Source organism: Balaenoptera acutorostrata, chromosome 9 (genome assembly GCF_949987535.1).
Source record: "Balaenoptera acutorostrata chromosome 9, mBalAcu1.1, whole genome shotgun sequence".
Classification (NCBI taxonomy): Eukaryota; Metazoa; Chordata; class Mammalia; order Artiodactyla; family Balaenopteridae; genus Balaenoptera; species Balaenoptera acutorostrata.
In genome coordinates, this window is record NC_080072.1 from 98,722,930 (window position 1) to 98,748,261 (window position 25,332).

The following is a 25,332-nucleotide window of genomic DNA, read 5'->3' on the forward strand; positions in this document are numbered from 1 at the left end:
CTTATGAACAACAGTTATTTTGTATATCAAATGATATAGTGGCTGTGAGAGCTTTATAAACTGCAAGAGACATCGCAAATTAAACGAAGGCTCTGACGAACAGGGAAAGCACAGAAGCCAGCGGTTCTACGCTGGTGGTCGAGTCCCGGGGCCTCCCAGACACAACCCGCGTCTCAGCCGGCGCGCACAGTCTTCCCACCCCACGGCGCCCCGCCCCCCGCCCTTTGACCCGTGCCGTTTCCGGTTGGAGACGTGGCTCGAGGCCGCCATCTTGGCAAGAGGCGAAGCGGCCGGCTCTCCTGTCAGGGGGGCAGCAGGTCCGGAGCGGCCGGTGCTCCCCTTCCCCCGACCCCAGCCCTAGCTGCAGTGGCGCCGGAGCGCGGGTGCGCCCCACCACCGCCGTCGCCATGGTAAGACCCGGGCCGGGCCCAACTCCCGGTTCCCGGCCTTGCTCGACCGCTCTCCCTGCTGCCGGCCTGTGCTGGGGCCAGAGGAGCCCCGCCCCGAGGGCTTGGAGCTGGGCGCTTCCCCGGGGCTCTGGGAGCAGGGTGGCCTTCCGCACCCTGTGCCCGACCTCCCGGGAGATCCGAGGGACCTGTCTCCAGTTCCTCTGTGGTCGCGCCCACACCCCTCCCCCGCAACCAGCTGGGCACCCTCCTCTGCCGGGACCCGGGCCCTAAAACGGGCCCAGGGTTGTTGCTCTGCAAGAACCTCTTAGTGATGTCCCTTGGACCCCACGCTGTGGACCTGGGCGCTAGTGTCCAGCAGGTTCCGTGGGCACCTAGGCTCAGCAAGCTGGGCCTCTCGAGGGTTCTCTTCCTTCTGTAATCAGCTCACCTCTCATCCCCGGTGTTCCGTAGGCCGTTGAAGTTTGAAATCTAAACCCATTAGTGTTCAGGACTTTTTCTTTAGTTTGTTTGAAAAGGACAAATAGAGGAAGGTTCGAAAGGAGGCATAGAACAGGAAGGAGTAACTTCTGACACTAATTTGTCACTAATTTGTCGGACCCAAGTGTCCCAGAAACCTGCCACCTACTTCTGTAGATATTAGGTGGGTCCATTTGTCAGTGTGATTGAGTATACGCTGTGTATAAGAGCATTGGGAAAATGTGAACCGAGTTATCGATATCACAGGCTTTCTGTCTTCAGGGAGCTTGTCGTTCAGGTGAAGTGAAATGTGGATGTGGCATATCGTAATCAGATATCTCACAGGAGGGAGGAGGGGTTTATACTCTGGGACCTGTTACTTGCCTTCAGTTGCATTATCTTTGTGTTCTCATCTATTGTTAAAATTAACGTGGGTGCCAGATGGTACAAAACAGTGCTCACTCCACTACATCTTGCTTTCTCACGACGATTTGTGGATATTTATGAAGTAGGAGAAATTTTGTGGTTCCAGACAAGCTAGTAATTTTTTTAAGTGCACTTTATGCTCTTCAGTCTTTTGAAGGACGTTCTTTTCTTTAAATTCTCTTTTTGTCAATAGATTATTAATTTGATTTCAAGCATCTTCCTACACACTTCAGAGATGACAGTATAATTTGGTGCCAATCATTAAGTTCTGTTTACGACCTTTTTAGATGAGAACTTGGATGGTGGGGGGGGCATTCATGCTTGGACTTTAAACCACTGAAAGGTTTTCTTCAGCTTCAGGCATATAAATTGCATCAAGTAGGTTTACCTCATAAAACTTTTATGTTGGACATAAAATTTCCCAAAACTCCTTTCTTCGTTTCCACTAGGAGGCTTAGTATTTGGGTAGTGATTTTTAAACTACTTCCTTTATACATCCTGGATGTACCTGTAGTGCATTTCAGAGTATAGTGTAATATTAAAAGCAAAATTAAAGTCTTGTATTATATAAATGAAATGTAGGTTAATCTTTACAAAAACCTTGTTTGTTGAAAAGTTCTTGGAACCTCATACTATTTTTTTTCCTAGTACGATTTTTAATTCATAGATAACCAGAGGGATGGTAGAGCCCTAGGTGTTGAGTGATAAATATAAAAGTATAAATTTTGCATATTATTTGGACATGTGTGCATATACATACAGTTGTGTCATGTTTAAATATGCATATGTTTCTGAATTACTTGGGACTTGGCATGATCCAGATACCTACAGATTTGTGTACTCTGGAGAACAACTTATCTCAGTACATTCTATAAGACATTATTAAGTATTTTTCTGTGTAATGTTTTCAGGTTCTGTTCCTTTACAAAGAGATCCCTGGACAAAGAAAGGTCCAAATAGGGTAACATTTTGTAAGATTTCTTGGATCTAAAAGTTGTATCCAAACTTCTGAAAGTTGATTTTTCCTCAACATTTTATTATAAAATTTTCAAACATGTAGGAAAGTTGAAAGAGCTTTACAGTGAACACTCCGTGTAACCAACAGCTAGATTCTGTAATTGACATTTCACTATTCTTGCTTTATCACGCATGTAATGATCCATTCATCCCTGTAGCCATCTTTTTTTTTTCAAATGTGCTTTAGGGTAAGTTGTAGATATCAGTATGTAAATGTTGATTTTTGAAAAATAAATTTCCGGGCTTCCCTGGTGGCGCAGTGGTTGAGAGTCTGCCTGCCAATGCAGGGGACACGGGTTCGAGCCCTGCTCTGGGAAGATCCCACATGCCGCGGAGCAACTAGGCCCGTGAGCCACAATTACTGAGCCTGCGCGTCTGGAGCCTGTGCTCCGCAACAAGAGAGGCCACGATAGTGAGAGGCCCGCGCACCGCGATGAAGAGTGGCCCCCGCTTGCCGCAACTAGAGAAAGCCCTCGCACAGAAACGAAGACCCAACACAGCCAAAAATAAATAAATAAATAAATTTATAAAAAAAAAAATAAAATAAAATAAATTTCCTTTAGCTTTAGTTACTGGAGTTGGCGCAAAATGTCCTACACTACAAAGTCCTCCTAGAGAAATAAATGAACAAATGGAAAAACAAATGGCCTATGGTGACTTTGTTATAAAATGAAGTACAAAAAAAAGCATCTTTTGATTGATCTTTTTTTCTAGCTTTCTGCAAATTAATGAGAACATGTTCTTATTTTCTTAACACTTGTCAGATATCATTATAGTCAGTTCTTTTTCTTAGTAAACTTATGTTTGAATGAACTTGATATTAAGTCTCATGGTAGCCCTAATCTGTAAAATCTTTACTTATATCTACAGAGTGCTGTTCTCTTCTTTTTTTTTAATTTATTTATTTATTTATTTGTTTATTTATTTATTTATTTATGGCTGTGCTGTGTCTTCGTTTCTGTGCGAGGGCTTTCTCTAGTTGTGGCAAGCGGGGGCCACTCTTCATCGCGGTGCGCGGGCCTCTCACTGTCGCGGCCTCTCTTGTTGCGGAGCAGAGGCTCCAGACGCTCAGGCTCAGTAGTTGTGGCTCACGGGCCCAGCTGCTCCACGGCATGTGGGATCTTCCCAGACCAGGGCTCGAACCCGTGTCCCCTGCATTGACAGGCGGATTCTTAACCACTGCGCCACCAGGGAAGCCCCCTGTTCTCTTCTTATTTACTAAGTATAGGCAATGAGTAAATTTACTGTAGTGATCACATTAAATATAAATGATCACAAAATGTTCAGTTCCCAAGAGTCATTAGTTATTAGGAAGCTAGATTTGGGTTTGTATGGCTGGTCTACACATGATGGGGGCAGGGGGAGACTGAAATCCTACACAGTAATAACAGTTCCCAGTTAGGGAGTTATTATTGTTTTGGTTTTTCTTTTTTCTTTTTCTTTTTCATATACAATACAGCAGCTGCACAGCTCTTGTATTCTTTATGTATTTTTTTTTTTTGATTGTTGTTTGAGAGGAGAGCAAAGAATGAAAATGATTTTCTTGGGTTTCTTTTGACTTACCACCTTATTTATTCTCCAAATAGAAGGTACACTGCAGAAACTGAGAACAATGTCCTTTTATTTTTATACTCTACAGGTTTTTGTTTTAGAACAGAAACTTGTGATGAGCTTAAAACTCTCACTGAGTAACTTCAGGTTTTGGTTTTGTATGTGCTCTGTATTTTATTGTAATCTTCCCCCGATTTGATTTTATCTGTAATCACTTCATGCATACAAGAAAGACGAAATGGTCCTCTATGATAGTTGTAGAAGCTGGCCTTAATATGATCATGAATTATTATATATATCATCATTACAGTGAATTATGAGGAACAAAGTGACTGGCTAATTCTGGAAGTGAGGAATACTGAAGCATTTAGAGGTTCAAGGAAGTCCTTGACTTTTTTCTTTAGGGAATTATGCGTATTTATGCTGAATTACTACCTGTTATGCTTGGACCTCTATCACTAGTGGGGGTGAAGGGATGATATGGCAGCTATCTGACACACGTATACTATACACACACATGATTTGTTTTGGTTAGGCAGTTTGCCTTCTGGCAGCTTAATATTAATGTATGGTTCCAAAGTATTGATAGTGGGACTTCCCTGGTGGTCCAGTGGTAAGAATCCGCCTTCCAATGCAGGGGATGTGGGTTTGATCCCTAGTCAGGGAGCTAAGATCCCACATGCCACAGGGCAACTAAGCCCATGTGCCACAACTACTGACCTCATGCGCCTCAAGTAGAGAGTCTGCATGCCACAAATTACAGAGCCCATGAGCCGTGGAACCCACGGGCCACAAGTACAGAACCCAGGTGCACTGGAGCCCATGCCACAACTAGAGAGAGAAAACCCACACGCCACAACTAGAGAGAAGCCTGTGCACCAATAAAAAACCCAAAAAAACCAAAGTATTGATAGTTACCACTGGAGCAGTGGGTGTGAAATGGAGGTATTGCACATTTTCTGTTGCTGTAAAGTTTTCAGATGCTTACACTTATAGAATCTTAAAGATGCAAAGGCACTTTCACATAAACTAACCTCTATTTTCACATAAACTAACCTCTTTTATTTTATTTATTTATTTTTAAAATTAATTTATTTTTGGCTGCCTTTTTAAAAATTTTTTTTTTATTTTTTATTTTTAAATTTATTTATTTATGGCTGTGTTGGGTCTTCATTTCTGTGCGAGGGCTTTCTCTAGTTGTGGCAAGTGGGGGCCACTCTTCATCGCGGTGCGCAGGCCTTTCACTGTCGTGGCCTCTCTTATTGCGGAGCACAGGCTCCAGATGCGCAGGCTCAGTAGTTGTGGCTCACGGGCCTAGTTGCTCCGTGGCATGTGGGATCTTCCCAGACCAGGGCTCGAACCCGTGTCCCCTGCATTGGCAGGCAGATTCTCAACCACTGCGTCACCAGGGAAGCCCTATTTTTGGCTGCCTTTTGTCTTCGTTGCGGCGCGGGCTTTCTCTAGTTGTGGCAAGGAGGGGCTACTCTTCATCGCAGTGCGCGGGCTTCTCATTGCGGTGGCTTCTCTTTTTTTTTATTTTTTTTATTTTTTTTATTTTTTTTGGTGGCTTCTCTTGTTCCGCAGCGCAGGCTCTAGGGCACGCAGGCTCAGTAGTTGTGGCTCGCGGGCTCTAGAGCACAGGCTCAGTAGTTGTGGCGCACAGGCTTAGTTGCTCCGCGGCATGTGGGATCTTCCCGGACCAGGGATCGAACCCGTGTCCCCTGCATTGGCAGGCAGATTCTTAACCGCTGTGCCACCAGGGAAGTCCCTAACCTCTATTTTAGGGATATTTCAAGAAACAATTAAGTGACATCCAAGGTAACGTAATTAGTGGCAGAGGCAGAACAGAAACCTAATTCTCCAGGTTTCTTTACTCAAGGAACTTTTTGATCCATGTAGTTAAAGCCGGGTAGGAGAGTGTTGTTATTTAATCCAAGAACAAATGACAATATATTCAAAGCATTTTAAGTATTATTAAGAGAAAAGTTGTCTGACAAAGTGTAACCTAATGGGAAATTTTATTTTGTTTTTTTAAACAGTCCTGAAGAGATCATCTACGTAACTTCTGGACCCTCAGTTTTTGTATCTATAAATCGATCAAGGGCCCTTGAAAGTTTGGTTGAGGTCTAAATGCTCTTTTCCAAAAATGTAAAAAACAAGTAAAATAACTGTAGAGAGAATCAAACTTATTCACTCTTCCCCAAAGAAAATCAGATCAAATTACAGTAGGAAAAATTAACCTACCTTTTAGTATAAACTATTTTTTAATAATTGGTAAACATTTATGTGAAGGGAAGCTTAATTATTTAAAGGCATTTAAGATGAATGTTAATTTAGGATAGGTTAAATTTATCTTGTTTCGAGCTAACCATACCTTCCAGCCATGTTAATGACTGTGTTATTAACGTGGGTAACAGTGAATAGAAACCTGTGTCAGCTTTGTGGATCCTGTGATTGTGGTGTCTTGGGTGTTTTGAGGTTTAGAGCCATGCTTAGTGTTGGGCACTTTGGTCCTAGTTTGGGAGCCTTATTCTGCTTATATCTGGATAGTGGAATGTCTCAAGAGAGTCCCAGAGTTCTCCTGCTTGGGACCTACTATTTTATCCTACTGTTTCTTCATCTTTACATACTCAAATTCCCTGATTTATCAAAGCGTAATTTAAATGCTGTTTCTTCCATCAAGTCATCAGTGATCTTGTGAGCTAGAAGTAATTTCTTCCTCTGAATTCCTATAGTGCATTACTTAACACACTCTGCCTAGTATTAGCTATTTATGTTTGTGTCTTATCCCTATTAGCCTGCTGCTGCCTTTTTTTTTGAGTTACAATCGACATATAGCATATTACTTTCACGTGTACAACATAATAATTTGATATTTGTATGTATTGTGAAATGATCACCAAAATAAGTCTAGGTAACGTTCATCACTATACATAGTTACAAAAAAAGTTATTTTTTTTGGGTGCGAACTTTTGAGATCTTACCAGATTTCTTAAGAGAAGAATGCCAGTCTTACTGATTTCCTCATAGTATTCCCAGAGAGCATCTAGTGTGTATAGTAGGTGTCCAATAAATAATTATTTAGTTAATTCTTATAATAATACTGCTAAAATGGAGATTGCCACTGCCTATAATTAGCCTTTGACCATGCCCAGTCAATAAAGCAAAGTGGGTGAATTGCCCCTCTACATAGCGTACACCTTTCTGGTTACAGGTTGCCTTTAATTTCCCTTTCATGTTGCCTTGATGTTAATTTTTACCTAAACTCTATCCGTATGGTATGGAGGTGTTTTAAATTCCAGCTGCCTAAGAACTACCCTGAAACATACAAACAGGCTTCTTACTGTTTCTAACAGGCTTATTATTATTAGGTATGTTAGACATGGGCTTTGTATTAAATCAGCATATTTATATAGGTCTGAAGGTTTGGTCTGAGCAGTCCTTTCTCTGAGTAGACTTTTGACTTCAAGTGTTTAAATTGTGCTGTGCTTAGTATCTTTACTGTGGCTTATTCTGTTCCTTCAAAACCTCATAAAATTCTAAGGTGGGGTACCATACTTCTTAGGACTGTGGTTCTCGGCCCTTTTTTTTTTTTTTTTTTTTTTTGGTGAGGAGCGCTTCTATAAGTATTAAATTTATGATGTGTTCCTATTTATTAGTAATATTTCTCACTGCATAAAGTGATTCTCTATGGGTCATTTGAGAATTACTACTCTAGAGGATCTATGAATTCTCTGACATTATATGTAAAATTTTGTGGGGAGTCTATTTGCATTATTTGAGTATTAAAATATTGCCAAACCCATAAAGGTAAAAGTCCATTGCCTTGAAGTGACAAATTTTTTAATGACATGCATTTCTTGGCAAGTTTATTATTAATAATGGTGCTGTTTTACATTGTGTGTGTGTTTTACGTTTACATATTTTGTGGCATAAGTTGTATAGCTTTGGCTTACAGTTTTATTACACTCATTTGGTCCTCATAATAGCTTGTGAGGTAGTCAGATGATGCTCCATTTTCTGAGGAAACTGAAGCTAAGAGAGATTGAAACGTAACTTAAGTCAGACAGAGTAAATAGAAGAACAAAAACTAGGATCCAAATCGTCTCACTTCCAGTCATTTAATTTTCCTGGTATATTAACTTGGTTCTTCGCAAATTTAGAACACTATTTCTAATTCACGTAGTCTTTGGGAGAAGGAGAAACCAATGTGAGGTGATCCTAAATATAAGGGAATACCTCATTTACCTGATGAGAATATTAAGAAGAAAAGCTTTTCAGAATATAAAACTTTTAGCACTATAGCACAGATAGTTAAAAATATGTTCTTAAAGTATTTAATAATTTACTTATACATACTGTTTAAAGTTACATAAATATGATTTTTAATTGAGAAATAATTCCTTTTTTCTGTTCTTATGTTCATGAAACAGTTTATCCAAATTCTTCACAAGCATCATCATCATCACTAGGTCTTCTTTTTGAATTACCAGTTTTTTAGAACTTTTATACGTTGAGTTTTTTGATATTTGACACTTTTCGAATTCATATATTGATACTTTTGGAAATTTTAACCCATTTGTATAACATTATGACAGTTGATTTTCACCAAACTTATGTGGTCATCATTTCATGATGTATGTAAGTCAAATCATTATGCTGTACATGTTAAACTTTTACAGTGCTGTATGTCAATTACATTTCAATAAAACTAGAAGAAAAAAATGAAATTAAAGACATGGACTCACCGGGACTTCCCCAGCGGTCCAGTGGTTAAGACTCTGCCTTCCAATGCAGAAGGCGTGGGTTCAGTCCCTGGTTGGGGAACTAAGATCCCATATGCCGTGGGGTGTGGCCAAAAACTTAAAAAAAAAAAAAAAAAAGACATGGAATCACCATGATGTATACTTAAAATATCTCACATTTTTATATGTTAATTTTACCTCAGTAAAGCTGAATTAAATAAAATTCTGTGGCCAACAACAACAAAATAGTAAAGTTAAAGACATGAGGTGGGAGATTTCCTTTGAAAAGAATGGGTCATAACCTTGTTGCATTTTTATTCTTTTTCTGGGATCCTTTACTCCCCTCAGTATATCTTCTTGCCTCATGCCTGGGTGGTAGCAGAAACCTCCCAAGTAGTTGGTGATGGTGAAAGATACATTTCTTAAGTACAAAACTGTTTATTTAAAAAAAACAAACTATTTATTTAAAAAATTATAAATATTTTGGAGAAAGTGACTGTTTTGGGACTTTTAAGCTAGCTTATTTGCCACTCTTGAAGTAACCAACTGTAATTTTATACTCTATACCTCTCTGTATGTTTTTAAAGTATTTTCTTATCTTTTTAAAAGGATATAACTTACAAAACAAGATTCTTCCTAAGAGTATTTATTTATGCTGTAGAACTACTTTCTTTTTTTTAACTTTTTAATTCTATACAACGTAACTTTATGCTGGAATAATTAAGGTAAGTTTCAATATAGAGTCTATAGACTCAGGAACATAAAATTGTATAACTCCCTTAAATGAGCTTCTTTCTAAACTTGCAGTTGTTATTTGGGAAATAGAGCAGTTGATAGCATTATTCTTGAGATTTCACATGAGAAAATTTGCCTGATGTTCATTGGAAGCAAATCAATCAGTAAAAATACAAATCTGTTTGGTAGAGGGAAATTATTTGTGCAGGATATAGATCAAACACTTTCTCAGTATAAATTGTTTTTACCTAGCTGCATGGAAATAAGCGTGATGGTAATTATCTCCCAAATACCCTAATGTCCTATCCTTGATGAATAAGGACATTGTGTTCTCCTATAATTATTATAAAACTGTATTGCTGTTTTGAAACTATAAGAATATTTATTCAAATTGACTAACTTGTTTTTTCTTCAAGCTGCTCACCTGTAGAGGACAGGTTTCTGTAAAGCTGAGAAGCCTGACCAGTAGGATGTTGATATTTCAGAGGTTGTATCCTAGGATTGAGGCTTCCAAAATGTGTAAATAGTCATTTTGTTACTTGTCCTTGTGAACTTTTGGGTTCCTGTACTGAAGAGACTATTAACACTGTACTTAATATTCTTACTACTCTGCTAATGGCATTTGGTCTTATCTTCTTTGATGCTTTATTCATTTTGTTTAATGAAATGCCAGACTCTGAAAAAAAGACTGTTAGTCTTGATCATTGCCCAGTGTCAAAACCTGTGTGAAACATTGAGTCTTTTAGTTTTTCATTTTACAGATTGTTTGCATGTCTGGAGGTAAGATAGTGTGGGATGAGAAGGTTAATCAAAGAGCAGAAGATAAATTTAGACTCACTAGATTGGTTCCATATTCTAGGTAAAAATGAAAGGAAAGGTCAGGGGCCTTGTATAAATCTTCAGTCTGCCTGATCAGACCTCCCTTTTGGCTGTGGAGATCTCTATTCTCCCTAGAAAAAGTTTAAGCTCTTCTTTATGGGTCTGCCAAAGCAGAGAGCAACCCAGTTTTGAGTCACAGGGGATCCATTCATAATGTATGTGTAGACCTAGAAAAAATTATTTCTTTACTAAGTTTTTCTCTAGGTATGTTATTGAAAAACAGGAGTAATAGCTTCATTTCCCTCTACTTTAGCTTTGTCTTATGAATGACATACTATAATTAAAAGAGCAATGAAGTAGAGTTTGAAAGTCAGCATTCTAATAGTAGTCACATCACTAAATAACTGAGTGTACCATTCTACAGAAGATCTGAGGATGTTGAGAAAACACATGTAAAGAAATAATTAATTAGTACTTATTTATATGTTCCCGGCAGGTGCTGTTGGCAGCAGCAGTCTGCACAAAAGCAGGAAAGGCTATTGTTTCTCGACAGTTTGTAGAGATGACCCGAACTCGGATTGAGGGCTTGTTAGCAGCTTTTCCAAAGCTCATGAACACTGGAAAACAACACACATTTGTTGAAACAGAGAGTGTCAGATATGTTTACCAGCCTATGGAGAAACTGTACATGGTACTGATCACTACCAAAAACAGCAACATCTTAGAAGATCTGGAGACCCTAAGGCTCTTCTCAAGAGTGGTAAGAATCCTGTAATATCGGGTTACAGTTTTTGTTTTTAAATTTGTTGTGTAAAACTGTTTTTCCCCCAAAGCAGCTGATGCTTATCAGTTTGCATGTTCTATGCCCCCAGCCCTCATCCCAGCATCTTACTACTACCGCTCCTATTCATTCAGCAGACACTTACTGGGTATCCTAGACTGTAAGTATTACTGAGGAGAATATGAGAACTGCCCTTTTGTTTCCCATTTCTCTAGCAGTTACACTAACCTGCCTTTGTGGTTCTGACACTTGTTTGGCCATATTTTTAGATAATATTCTTCAGGTAAGATTTGTTGATGTAGCCACACACATACAAAGACTTTACGCCACAGACTTGCTTAAAATACAGAGTAGCAGAAGGAGCTAATAAAGGGCTTTAGGCTTATTGAAATTTGTGTTATTTTAAAGGATAAGAACTGGAAAACAAAACTGCTGATAAATTCTAAGTCTTTCTTTTCCATTGCTCTCCATGATTAGATTCCTGAATATTGCCGAGCCTTAGAAGAGAATGAAATATCTGAGCACTGTTTTGATTTGATTTTTGCATTTGATGAAATTGTTGCCCTGGGATACCGGGAGAATGTTAACCTGGCACAGATCAGAACCTTCACAGAAATGGATTCTCATGAGGAGAAGGTGTTCAGAGCAGTCAGAGAGGTAAATAGGGTCTTCTCTGGGGCTGCTGGTTTGTATATCTTTCTTTTAGACTTCATTATCTGATTTTCCCTTTTTTATTTGCTAATCTAGTCTGTACTCAAAGCTACATCCAAGTATGTATCTTCTTGTAGACTCAAGAACGTGAAGCCAAGGCTGAGATGCGGCGTAAAGCAAAAGAATTACAACAGGCCCGAAGAGATGCAGAGAGACAGGGCAAAAAAGCACCAGGATTTGGGGGATTTGGAAGCTCCACAGTGTCTGGAGGTAGCACAGCTGCTATGATCACAGAGACCATCATTGAAACTGATAAACCAAAAGTGGCACCTGCACCAGCCAGGTATAATCCAGTGTATCACCCAGAATGCAATCCTGTAATGACAGATGAAGGCTGTATGTGTGTATCTCAGAGTGATATCTGATTTTTAGGCAAACTGGAAATAACGAGTGACTTGATGAAGTAAGATGTAATATTAAATTTGGCTGCATAATATGGGGATAAAGGAGAAATCTGAATGTGGTGTTTTTCCGTTTGTGTAAAAGAGAGTTCTTTTACAAATTATAACATGATCTCAATTTCCTATGAGAGTTGCCTTATTTTGGGAGAAGAGGGGATATTTAACTGTTTAAGGAACATGTATTTTTAATCTAGTGTTCATGAATGGATTTAAGGGAGAATCTGAACTACCTGAAATTATGTGAAAAAGTTTGTTTGCACACAGGTGTATTTATCTGGATAGAAGGTACAAAGTTTTCGTCAGATCACACATGCTTATGAAAGTATACCTTTGGTCTTTGGGTACTTGAAGCTTATATGGGTTTTTTTGTTTTGTTTTGTTTTTTTGTTTTGTTTCTGGCTGCGCCCCTGTGGCATACGTGATCTTAGTCCCCGACCAGGGATGAAGCCGTGGCCCCTGCAGTGGAAGCACAGAGTCCTAACCACTGGACCACCAGGGAATTCCTGAAGCTTACATGTTAATTGTGACCCAGCTGTCAGTTCGGGCAGGGAATAGTCTAGTTGTCCACTAAACACTAGGAAGCTTGTGTTTTTTCCTTGAGGTATTCACATTCCTCTTAAAGAACAGCTTCAAGGAAAGCTTCAGTGATAGAGAATTATTAATTAGTTTTAAACTTTTTTAATCATGTGTGTATTTTTGTGTGTATGTGTGTGTTCTTCCACTTAGGCCTTCAGGCCCTAGCAAGGCTTTGAAACTGGGAGCCAAAGGAAAGGAAGTAGATAACTTTGTTGACAAATTGAAATCTGAAGGTGAAACTATCATGTCCTCCAGTACGGGCAAGCGTACCTCTGAAGCAACCAAAGTGCATGCTCCACCCATTAATATGGAGAGGTAAGTAGTAACTCTTTCAGTAAGAACAGACCACAGAGTGTTAAAAAAAAATTATCTCAATGCACTGTAAATTCTTTTTGTGTCTTAATTTTTCCAGATTTAAAACACTTAAAGAGTATATTCTAAACAAGGTCCTACTGTATAGCACAGGGGAACTATATTGAATATCCTGTGATAAACCATAATGGAAAAGAATATGAAAAAGAATATATATATGTATAACTGAGTCACTTTACAGCAATTAAGCACAACGCTGTAAATCAGCTATACTTAAATAAAATTTTTTTTAAAAAAGTACATTCTAGGTATTAACATGAGGTCTTCCCCCCTCCCCCCTTTAAACATGATTGGGGGCTCTCAGCCATCTGTTTCCTATTAAGTTTAGAACTTACCTTTCTATCAACTGTGTGGTGGCTAAATTAAACAAAAATAACTTTTCTTTGTGCCTAGTGTGTACTTTGTCTCTTAAAATGGAGTGGAATTAGAGGGCTAGAGCTATGATTAGCACTGTACTATATTTTGGCATGTCTTTTTCTAATTAATTTTTTTTTAATTTTAATTTTAATTAATTTATTTTTGGTTGCATTGGGTCTTCATTGCTGCGCGTGGACTTCCTCTAGTTGGGTTGAGTGGGGGCTACTCTTCGTTTGCGTGCGTGGGCTTCTCATTGTGGTGGCTTCTCTTGTTGTGGAGCATGAGCTCTAGGCGCCCGGGCTTCAGTATTTGTGGCACATGGGCTCAGTAGTTGTGGCTCGGAGACTCTAGATTGCAGGCTCGGTAGTTGTGGCACATGGGCTTAGTTGCTCCGTGGCATGTGGGATCTTCCCAGACTAGGGCTTGAACCCGTGTCCCCTGCATTGGCAGGCGGATTCTCAACCACTGCGCCACCAGGGAAATCCTTCTAATTAAGTTTTAAGGAGGACAAAATTTATAAATATCTTTAGTAGCAAATAATGTATTATCTTTTGCCTTTTAAGTATTTGAACCCAGTATAGAATATTTTGATTTGTCTCTTATCTCAGGACTTGTGGTACTGGTTGGTAACATTTTTAAGTGGTAGTTATCAAGTTCACATATTCATGACTCAGATTTCTTGTTTTGAAGCCCAGACCTTCTACTGTTACTGATGGTTTTGAGGTCAAGTGAAAGATGAGTCTGGGAGGATACCTCTGTCAGGTGTGCATAAAAGAGGAGTATGTTGTATGTCTTCTTCTGTATGAAATGAACAGGGTTACGTCGGGGTAAATCTCTTTAATCACTAAAGCTCCTGTGCTATTCCTAGTAGTTGCTTTGAGGGAGACAGAGGCTTGACACTATTTTAATAAGATGTTGGAGACCATCATGTACTAGAGAGGACTTGAGACTTTTTTCTGAATGATGAAGTACTTCTTGAGCATGGAGCAAATGCTTGTGAAGGTAAATGAGACCCTGCATTGTCATAAGATACATTCCTCTGTGGTCTTGAGTCTCATGCCTTTGTTTCTGGGAAGTCTTAGAGGTTAGAACAGAACAAAGTAGGATGCCAGAATAGTGTTTTTAAGCCTCTGCAGTTCACCCAGCTAAAAATAGTGTTAGTAAGGAATATGGATAGATTGTACTTAGTAATTGCCCATAGCAGTAGCACCTTTTATTTTACTTATTTTGAAAACTAATACATTCATGTAGTTCAAAATTCAAAAGGTTCAAAGGGTATTGAACTAAAACTTCTTCCTCCCGCCCAGCCATGCAGGTTTCTCTTTTTGGAGGCAACTAGTATTCACTAGGTTTTTTTTAATTTTTAAAAAATTTTAAAAAATTTAAAGTTTTTTGGCGACGCCTCATGGCATGCAGGATCTTAGTTCCCCGACCAGGGATTGAACTCGCACCCCTGCGGTGGAAGCACGGAGCCTTAACCACTTGGATGCTGGGGAAGTCTCAGTATTAACTAGTTTTTGTGTGAATCTTCCAAGAGGGATAGTCTATGTATAGATGAATAAAAACATGGTATAATTTCTGTATTTCTCCTTTTTATACATTAGTGGTGGCATACTAGATACATTTTCCAATTGCTTTTTTCACTTAACTATTTTGAAGACAAGAATTTCCTTATTTGAAGCTATAGAGACATGACATCCAAATGCAGTACCTTACCCTAGACTGGATCTTGTACTACTATAAGGGGCATTATTAGATCAACTGACAAAATTGGCATATGAATGGTAGATTAAAGTATTGTATCAATGTAAATTTATGAAGTTAATAACAGTACTGTGGTTATGTGAAAGAATATCCTGTTCTTACAAAATGCACTCTGAAAATGTTAAGGGTAAAGGGCCATGATGTATATATTCTACATGTAAATGGTTCAGGGAAAAAAGTAAAATATATTTATATAGAGACAGTGTGCAAATGATAAAACAAATGGGATAAAATGTTAACAATACATAAAAAGGGTATACATGTATTTCTGTTATAATTTTAATTTTTTAATTTTTGAAATTTTTTTCAAATAAAAAGCTTTTTCAATTGTTCCTCTTTATTTTTTTTCTAATTGCCCAGTATTCATTTTTGTGGATATACTTTTATGTATTTAAGTAGTCCCCCTATTGACGGACATTTGTTTCTAAACTTTTGCTATTACAAACAATTCTTCAGTGAATAACTTACTACACTGTTTTGCACAGGTGAGAATTTATCTGTAGGATGAGGATTTGCTGAACCAAAGGGTGTAATGCTTTTATTTTATTTTATTTTATTTTATTTTATTTTATTTTATTTTTTAGGGATAAAGGTTTTATCTTTTTTTAATTGAAGTATAATTGATTTATAATGTTACGCTAATTTCTGCTGTACAGCAAAGTGACTCAGTTATGCATACATATATATAATATATACACATTCTTTTTAATTTTTATTTATTTATTTTAAATTTTATTTGTTTATTTTTGGCTGCGTTGGGTCTTCATTGCTATGCGCAGGCTTTCTCTAGCTGCAGCGAGCGGGGGCTACTCTTCGCTGTGCGGTGTGTGGGCTTCTCATTGCAGTGGCTTCTCTTGTTGCAGAGCCCAGCTCTAGGCACGTGGGCTTCAGTAGTTGTGGCATGCAGGCTCAGTAGTTGTGGCGCACGGGCTTAGTTGCTCCGCGGCATGTGGGATCTTCCCGGACCACGGCTCGAACCTGTATCCCCTGCATTGGCAGACAGATTCTTAACCACTGTGCCACCAGGGAAGTCCCCACATTATTTTTTAATATTCTTTTCCATTATGGTTTATCCCAGGAGATTGGATATAGTTTCTTGTGCTATACAGTAGGACCTTGTTGTTTATCCATTCTAAATGTGATAGTTTATATAATGCTTTAAATTTTGATACACATGGCTGCAGCACCTTTAAATAAGTTGCTGATGGCTAATCACCATTAAACCCTGGAGAAAGGGAGTTCTGGTTTTTACCTGTCTGAGCAGATTTATTCTTTCTCTACAGTGTGCACATGAAGATTGAGGAAAAGATCACACTAACCTGTGGACGAGATGGAGGATTACAGAATATGGAGTTGCATGGCATGATCATGCTTAGGATCTCAGATGATAAATTTGGCCGAATTCGTCTTCATGTGGAAAATGAAGACAAGAAAGGGGTGCAGCTACAGGTGTGTAGAGGCTTTTGATAAGGGAGTATTAAGGCTTTTGTCTACCTAACACAGTCTTTCTCAACTGGAGTTCCTTGTGTGAACCATAGAACACAGAAGATTATTTAACTTTATATAACTAGTGCCATTCTAGATGCATAGGAAAGAAGTTAATTTATTACCTACAGTGGAAGCCTTGAATTGATAAATGCCTTCCCAAGCCAGTTGGGAATGATTGACAGCAGCTGTATTAGTATGGCCTTTTAATACTGGAATTGAGTGAAAGGTCATTTTGAAATCTAATAAATGACTTCATACTCACTAACAAAGGTACAAAGAGATGCATATTTGTTACTATTATGCAAAGAGTAAATTCATTTAGGATATTGCTTGAAATATAATTTAAAAAACAGAGTTTTAAAACTTAATAGGGTGGTATTTTATTTTATTTTTAAATTTATTTATTTTATTTTATTTTTGGCTGCATTGAGTCTTCGTTGCTTTACACAGGCTTTCTCTAGTTGCAGTGAGTGGGGCTACTCTTTGTTGTGGTGCGTGGGCTTCTCATTGAGATGGCTTCTTTTGTTGCAGAGCATGGGCTCTAGGTGCCTGAACTTAAGTAGTTGTGGCATGCGGGCTCAGTAGTGGTGGCTCATGGGCTCTAGGGCGTAGGCTCAGTAGTTGTGGCACACGGGCTTAGTTGCTCCACAGCATGTGGGATCTTCCTGGACCAGGGCTCGAACCCGTGTCCCCTGCATTGGCAGGCGGATTCTTAACCACTGCGCCACCAGGGAAGCCCAGGAGGTATTTTATTAAAACAGGTTATGACACTAAGTTTACTCATGCTGCTACTATATAAACTGCCAGTGCTTGTTTTGTTAGCTGAAGGGCAATATCTAATGGTATATTTGAAAAGTACCTAAAATTCTTAAAAATGAATATGTATGTTCCACCTACCTGGCTATGTAAGAGACCTTCTTTATATTATTACAGTTGTTCTTGTTACAGTTTATTTAGATGATTGATCTTATATCTCTTGTCACAAGAACAAAGCCTTTTCAGCGAAGAAAGTGGTTTTGTCTACTTTTTATTCCACTCATAACCAGCGCACAGTTGTCTTTTGGAAGTAGTACTTATATTATTTGACAGTAGCTTTGCTGGCTCGTAAAGTCTATGTAATCTGCTCTCCAAAAGTTACTTCTTTTTCCTTTTTTCTCCTAATGTGACTTCTTTTAAAAAGATCAGTCCATCTTAGTTGGCCTGAGTTTGCACAACTTTAGCTCTCTAGGCAAAATTGCAACTAAACTTTCCACAGAGCTTTTCCCCTCTCCTGTCTCCTTAGTATAAGGCCAGGACTGTTATGTGACCCAGCCAGCTGATCAATGTCTGACCCTAGTCTTCTATTTGGCAAGCTTAGCCTCACCATCAGGCTGCTCCCTATGAAGTATTTTTGTAAAGGACTTGGTTAATGGTCTTTTAACTTTCTCAGTTACAAAGTTACTAACTTGTTACTTACAAACAAAATGGCTTAGAGTCGAAATTACTTTATTACTATTTTTTAAATGTCTTAAATCTTTAAAAGTCTTTGAAGAAAGGAAATCTTTCTTCAAAATCAAAAGTAATTGGAATTTTTTAGGCACCCTGTTTTAGATGTTTAGATTACGGGCCATGTAAGACCAAAAGGAATTTATTTCCTGTCTTATAATGTCTGAACCTCAGAAGTTTTCTTTCCCTTCTCATTTCAGACCCATCCAAATGTGGATAAAAAACTTTTCACTGCAGAATCTCTAATTGGCTTGAAGAACCCAGAGAAGTCATTTCCAGTCAGTAGTGACGTTGGGGTGCTAAAGTGGAGACTACAAACCACAGAGGAGTCTTTTATTCCACTGACAAGTAAGTGCCTCTGCCCAATCCTGCTAAGCTAGACTGCACTGAGAACTAGAAATAGCCCTGGCTTGTACATTCTTCATTGCCACAATTCTTTTTGACAAAATGACCTTTCAAAATGGGCTCAGTGCTATATTTAGTATATTTTGGTAATAAGTAGCTTAAATTTTAAATACCTTTAATTTTGAAACCATTATTTTTAGTAGTTTACACTAGGATGTTTAAGGCCTGCAGTTGTCAGTTTTGATTTGCCATCTTAACTTTCCTCCATTCTTTTTCTAATGTTCTAATATACCTGCTTTGCTTTTCTCTTCAGTTAATTGCTGGCCCTCAGAAAGTGGAAATGGTTGTGATGTCAACATAGAGTATGAGCTACAAGAAGATAATTTAGAACTGAATGATGTGGTTATCACCATCCCACTCCCGTAAGTACCCCACATAATCATTTTTTCTATAGTGAGCTTTTAGAACTAGTCTTTTGGAACTCGTTTTGGAGGCAGCACTTAGCTGGCTATCCATTCTAAGATATTTGTTTCTCATAAAGGCCAGTTGTGAAAGAAGCCAGGTACAAAAGGCTGCATACTTACTATATGATGCCACTTATAAGACATTCTGAAAAGGTATTACTCTTGGAACAGAAATCAAGCATTTGATTGCAAAGAGAAGAAGCATTTGATCGCAGAGGAGCACAAAGGAACTTTTGGAGATGATGGAAATGTTATATGACTTGATTGTAATGGTGCTTACAAGATACATTTGTCAATGCATGGAGCTGTACACTTTTAAAGGAGTGGATATTACTGATTTTAAAGCCAAACAAGCAAAGCTGGTTATAGTTCTAGAGCTGTGTTTTCAGATATTGGTCTTCAGATTGTTCATGTAGTAATGAAGGTTTCCAGAAGGAGGAGCCAATTCTCAGTCAGACTTTCTCTGCTTTGTTTTGCAACTCTTAAAGGAATTGAGTCTGTCAGACTGAATTTTTCTTTTTCACTTTGTTCTCTAAATTTTCAACTAAAGATGAGATTATGTTTTCAAGGGTACTATTCTTGCTGAAACAAGATATCTGCATTAGTTTCAGTAAATTTTCTAACAGCTTTATTGAGGTATAGTTGACATGTGATAAACGACACGTATTTAAATTATAAAGTTTGATAAGTTTTGGCATGTATGCACCATCATCACAGTTAAGATAACAAAACTATGCATCACCACCGAAGTTTAGTTCCGGTAAGTTTTTGATGTGTGCTTAAATGGCCTACTTTCTAGGATCATCTGGAAATACTCTTACTTTAAGTTTATCTCCTCACTAGCATTTCCAGTGACTGAACCATTATTACTTCACCATTGAATCCCTGCTTCTCTCCTCTGCCTTTCAGCACCCCCATGATTAAGTACAGGGCTTAATTATGAATACCCAGTAAGTGAATTCTTAGTGTGTCTATACTATTAAATTTCTCAGTTATTATTACAGAGAAAATGGTTCTAATTTAATCTGTAGTTTTGTTCAAATTAATTTTAATTTAATTAAAATTAAATTAATTTAATTAATTTTTATTTGTAGTTTGATTTAGGCCTTTATATGGCCAGGTCTGGTTTTAGTCGTTCTTATTTCCATTTTTTAAAATATGCTTTATTACCAGTATCCCCTTTAATGGGCTAATCATCTTATTCTTCACAGCTTGGTTATTATTTCAGAACAATAGATGGCTGCCTTGAACCATTGTGAGACTTGGGCGTTGGTGGCAGGTGTGGGTTTTATTTTGTCAAGATTTATTTTACTAGACTATTTTTAGGATGCCACAAGTTTTAGGCCTCTCCATTTACCCTGTAATTGTGGTTATGGTGGTTTCCTGCGTCTTAGTTCAACTTTGCAGTAGTCTCCAGAAGAGACCCTTAGACAGCATTTTACCCTATTGTCTAGAACTGATCAAATTAGAGGATCTCAGAATCAGAATTGGAACAAGGGCAAAGGGAAGAAACATATATACAACTGGGACCATAAAATTGATAGGGAAGAGTTAATTGTGTTATATCACCCTTAAAGTTTTCTTTGTCTCCCTTATTTACCCTGCCTTTAATGCAAACATTGGATGTCACTGCTGAATTAAAAGATGGTAAATTTAGAGTGTGTAGGAGTAGCTGACACTGCCTGTCAGCCGTGTGCGGGGATGCACAGTGCGTCCTGACTAGCCCTGGTTCTCCTGCAGAATAAGGACAACTATGTAATATCTCTCTTTCCCATCACATTCACATTTTGCCCAGGGGTAATTGTGCTTTCACTTATCAAATAAAGTTCAGTTACTGGATTATAAATCAAATAAACCCACTGGCATCAACTACAATATGTTTTAAAACCTTCTAAAATCTTTTAAAAACATCCTCTCAAAGGTCCAGATTCATCTCCATTCTAAATAACCACATAATGGTGTTTCAGTTCTCCCCCATGGTTATTATCAACCTGTTTCTCCCCTCATTGGCATCTTTGAAGAGAGCTACACTATGTTAAAATTCCATCATGACAAGGCAGCAAACCATTAGTGCAGTATTTTGGGAAATACGTCCCACTTTACACATTTGTCAGTCTCAGTCCTCTGCCAGCTCCAGATCTAGTCCATAAGTTGGAGCAGCCCAGGACTATGTTTGCCCATTACTTATGGTTGCATATATCTGTACCTACAAAAGGAATGAATGAGACCCTTGGCCAAGGTAAGGGTCCTTGAAGTTATCAGGGAGTCTAATTTTTTCTAGGACTATATAAAAGTGGGCAGAATTTGAGGAGCATAATCAAATTTGGGGCTGGTTTTCCTTGGCATAGTTCTTCTAGCTCTGGACAGCTAACTTGACACGGATGTTTCTTGTGACAGATCTGGTGTCGGCGCACCGGTGATTGGTGAGATTGATGGCGAATATCGACATGACAGTCGACGAAATACCTTGGAGTGGTGCCTGCCAGTGATTGATGCCAAAAATAAGAGTGGCAGCCTTGAGTTCAGCATTGCTGGGCAGCCCAATGATTTCTTCCCTGTTCAAGTCTCCTTCATCTCCAAAAAAAATTACTGTAACATACAGGTACCCTTGTTTAATAGAGAACTTATATGGGGAAAGTGGTAGGACAGATACCTGATAGGCAACATGACTTCATGGTCAGAGCAGAAATCAGAAAAGCTGATGTCCCCCGTGGATTCCATTGCTGCCTCATTGTATAATCTTGGTCAGTTCTTCACCTGCTTTATCTCAGTTTTCCTCTCTAGATCAAACGAAGTAAAGAAATTGAAAATGACTACATATAAAAGTACTTATGGGTTGTGCAAGACTCATATCTCTTAGTTGCCTGTTTTTTTTAATAATCTCATGTATCTTAAAATCCATTTGCCAAAACACTCAACACATGACTTAGTAATGCCTTCTGTATTGTCCCTTGGTTTGATCCCAAGGAATGAAAGAAAGTTTATTTGGAAGACAAAATTACTGCCAAAAAAGGTGATTCTAATACAAATGGATACAGTTTTTGTGTTCTTTTATGTCACAGCTTCCCTTCATTAATAGGGATAATTATAAGCCAGTTCTGTTGTAAACCTTGTCCTTAAGGTAGGCAGGCAAAGCAGGGGAAATCTGTGAACTGTTTATTTATTTATTCATGCATTCATTCATTCATTCCGTGCCGTGTGTCTTGTGGGATCTTAGTTTCCCGACCAAGGATTGAACCCAGGCCCATGGCAGTGAAAGCGCTGAGTGCTAACTACTGGACCACCTTCAGATCATTATTTTTAACTCGTTGTTCTTCCAGCTTTCAAATTGCATTATAAGCACCGAGTTTATACTGTTATCTTCCCCTCTGACTTGATGATTTGCTTGTTATTCTGGTTATCTTCCCAGATGGTCTCTGTCTCTCCTGCAAGTGCTTGGGAAGTTATAGTTTCATCTGCTGGATGATTCCAAAGAGCAGTTCCCCCTCCCTCCCTCTCTCCCTCTCTCCCTCCCTCTCTCCCTCTCTCCCTCCCTCTCTCCCTCTCTCCCCCTCCCTCCCTCCCCCCCCATTTCAGTTATTGGCTTAACCCCGTCAGTATTGGGAGCACATTGTTGAACCCAAGACATTTTCCTGTTACTGACCATTTGAAGAACAGGACAGTATAATTGCTTTGTCAGAACCTCACTAGAAGATATGAATCAATGGTTTAAGTTTTGTGTTGGTGCCATTATGTGCACCATTGTTAAAGGTAGTTCATTAAATTGGACATCTGTTATTATTAATAAAGAGAAATCTCAGGACTTCCCTGGTGGTGCAATGGTTAGGACTCTGAACTCCCAATGCAGGGGGCCCGGGTTTGATCCCTGGTCGGGGAACTATATCCCGCACGCATGCCACAACTAAGAGTTCGCATGCCACAACTAAGGAGCCCGCCTGCCACAACTAAATACCCAGCGCAACCAAATAAATAAATACTAAAAAAAAAAAAAGTACGTTTAAATAAAAAATAAATAAAAAGAAAACTCATTAGAAGGACCCAGCCATATCTAGAAAATGAATATGATAGAACAACTTAGACTGAGAGCAAATTAAATAATGTTGAATTGTTAGAATGTTGCATTTTGGATCAAAATGTTAATTGATCATCCTGATAGAATGTCTATGACTTTCATAGGTTTTATAGGGCAGAGCCTGGGCAGTGGCCACTCATTCTGGACCTTTTACTTAATATTAATACCACTCTACATGTCATCCCAACAGTTGTCTTTTCTATCTAGAGAGCGGATTAATCATGTTGGTAGGGAAGAGTGATACTGTGAGCTGCAGTTGTGAATTGAACTTTTTTAGTATTTCTGAGTTACTTTTAATACTGCTTTAGGGGATTTGATCTGTTCTGTACTGAGAATTCAGCCAGCACCTTAAAGACCTGCTGTCCTTCTGCTTTACCTTACTCTTTGTTTGTTTTCCTAGGTTACCAAAGTGACCCAGGTAGATGGAAACAGCCCTGTAAGGTTTTCCACAGAGACCACTTTCCTAGTGGATAAGTATGAAATTCTGTAATACCAAGAAGAGGGAACCGAAAAGGAAAATTTTCAAATTAATAAAGAAGAAGCCAACAGTGGCTGAAGAGTTTTGTCCAAACCTGCAAGCCATTGGAGACCCTTTTTTTCAAATACAGTGCACGATTCTCTGAGCGCAAGGACCCTCAACTCACCCTCAGTGTTTCAGTGTCACAGAGACATTCTCTGGCAAAGAAATGACACAAACATAAAGGGAAAGGCTGCTGATTTCTTTGGCAGATTTTACTGGCCAGCAGGAAAGCAAGCTCTCCAGAGAATGCCCCCAGTTAAACACTTTGTCCCCCATCACCTAAGTTGTTTTTTATTTTAATCCCTAAATATATTTCATACTTTGTTTTTAAAAAGTTTTCTCTGCAGAAGGTTTTAATCTTTCATACTCCTTTCCTTTACCTTCAGTTTTTTTCTTTCTATATATCCAATCCAGCACTGAGATCATCTGCATATAGGCACTGTATTTGGCACTCCGGGAACAGGTTGATCTAATCCATTCTTGATTTCTGGACTATGCAGGTGAACTGCTTGAGGGGTAGGGGGTCTAGAAGTTAAAAGATAAGGATGTCTTATGTCCTTTTCCTATATCTATTCATCCCTCCATTCCTTTGCCAGGCTGTTTTCCTTGCAGGCTTGTTGCTCTGGTTTAGAACACTAGTGTGAATCCCACTTGTGTCAATATTAAAGACAGCTGAGAAGCAGCTTTCAAATGGTATAGCCCCCACTTCAAGGTGTCTGGGAGGAGAATGGTCATGTCCAGTTAGGGATTTCACACCCACAGGTAATCATGTCTGCTGCTGGTGCTACCCAGCCTTCCATTCTCCATATTTTGGGTACTTCAGCTAAAACATGATAGCTAATGGTCTTTGTAATCCATTCACATTCCTGAGATTCACCACCTCCCTCTTCCTGAATGTTCTCTATGTCATCAGTTTTTTCCTTTCTATCAGACATGAGGTTATGATTTTGGAGGCTGTAGGTTCAGTGAGTCTTTGTGCCAATCCCATTGGTCCTGAACTATCAAGGAGCCTCCATTTTCACTACCAAGTTTTTAGCATTTCAAGATCCAGCTGATTATATTGCTGTGTAGGCATTGATATACTCCATTCTAGCCTGCCCAGCATTTTTTCAGCAGCCTTTCTGTTCCTGTGTCTGAAATCCTTCCTTTTTCTCCCCTAAGCCTTTTCTGTTTAGTGTCATCATGTAATGGTTGTTTCTCCGCCCCATCTCATCCATTACTTCTTCAATGGAGAAGACTACATCAGCCAGCCCAGCGTTGGCTTTTAACCCAGTATTGCACTGGGAGTTGGTGGAGTTGCTGCCAGGCTGCAGCCACAGACAGGGGGAAGAGACAGATGACAGTAGATGACCTCCTGCACTTTCAGCTGGTTGGAGAGTACGACTCCCACTCTGAACAACATCTGGCCTTCCCTGCAAAGAGTGTACTGTAATTGAAGCAGAGCAGTCACACACAAATGGCCATGGATGGAATTGTTTGCCAAAGAAATTTCTGGCCTTTCCCTTTCCCTTAACTGCATCAGGGAAGAATCCTTATCTCTAGCTTGGTTTCCACATAAGGTTTTTTTGAAGAAGGGGACTGGAACAAAAAATCTGTCATGTAGTTAAGTAGACAAGAAATCTTATTAATTCAGTTTTGTTTGAGAGTTGCTTGTCCATATGATTTTTTTAAAGTGAAGTTTAGTTTCACAAAAACTTTTTTTTCTAAAATTACTTTTGGGGTAATATTTAAAATGAGAGAAGTTTTGTAACCCTGTAAAATACATAGGGAATATAACATTCCAGTGTACACAAAGAAGGCAAATTCTTTAATCAAATAAAAAATATTATAAAATGAA

General features: G+C 38.8%; 1 protein-coding gene across 1 annotated transcript; it reads left to right on the forward strand.

Moving 5' to 3' along the window:
- The first annotated feature begins 242 nt into the window (after nucleotides 1-242).
- ARCN1 (archain 1) lies at nucleotides 243-25,332 on the forward strand. Its single transcript, XM_007196604.2, has 10 exons — nucleotides 243-410; nucleotides 10,656-10,919; nucleotides 11,418-11,597; nucleotides 11,729-11,934; nucleotides 12,779-12,943; nucleotides 16,405-16,570; nucleotides 18,295-18,442; nucleotides 18,753-18,861; nucleotides 21,301-21,505; nucleotides 23,376-25,332. Exons 1-10 carry the CDS (start codon nucleotides 408-410, stop codon nucleotides 23,463-23,465), a joined length of 1,536 nt encoding a protein of 511 aa, XP_007196666.1. The 5' UTR covers nucleotides 243-407; the 3' UTR covers nucleotides 23,466-25,332.

Bases quoted from the DNA above. Each gene is read 5' to 3' on its own strand.
- ARCN1 (XM_007196604.2), top strand. The intron at 11,935-12,778 runs GTATAATCCAGT...TCTTCCACTTAG, and splicing joins GTGGCACCTGCACCAGCCAG to GCCTTCAGGCCCTAGCAAGG. The intron at 18,443-18,752 runs GTAAGTGCCTCT...TTTTCTCTTCAG, and splicing joins GTCTTTTATTCCACTGACAA to TTAATTGCTGGCCCTCAGAA.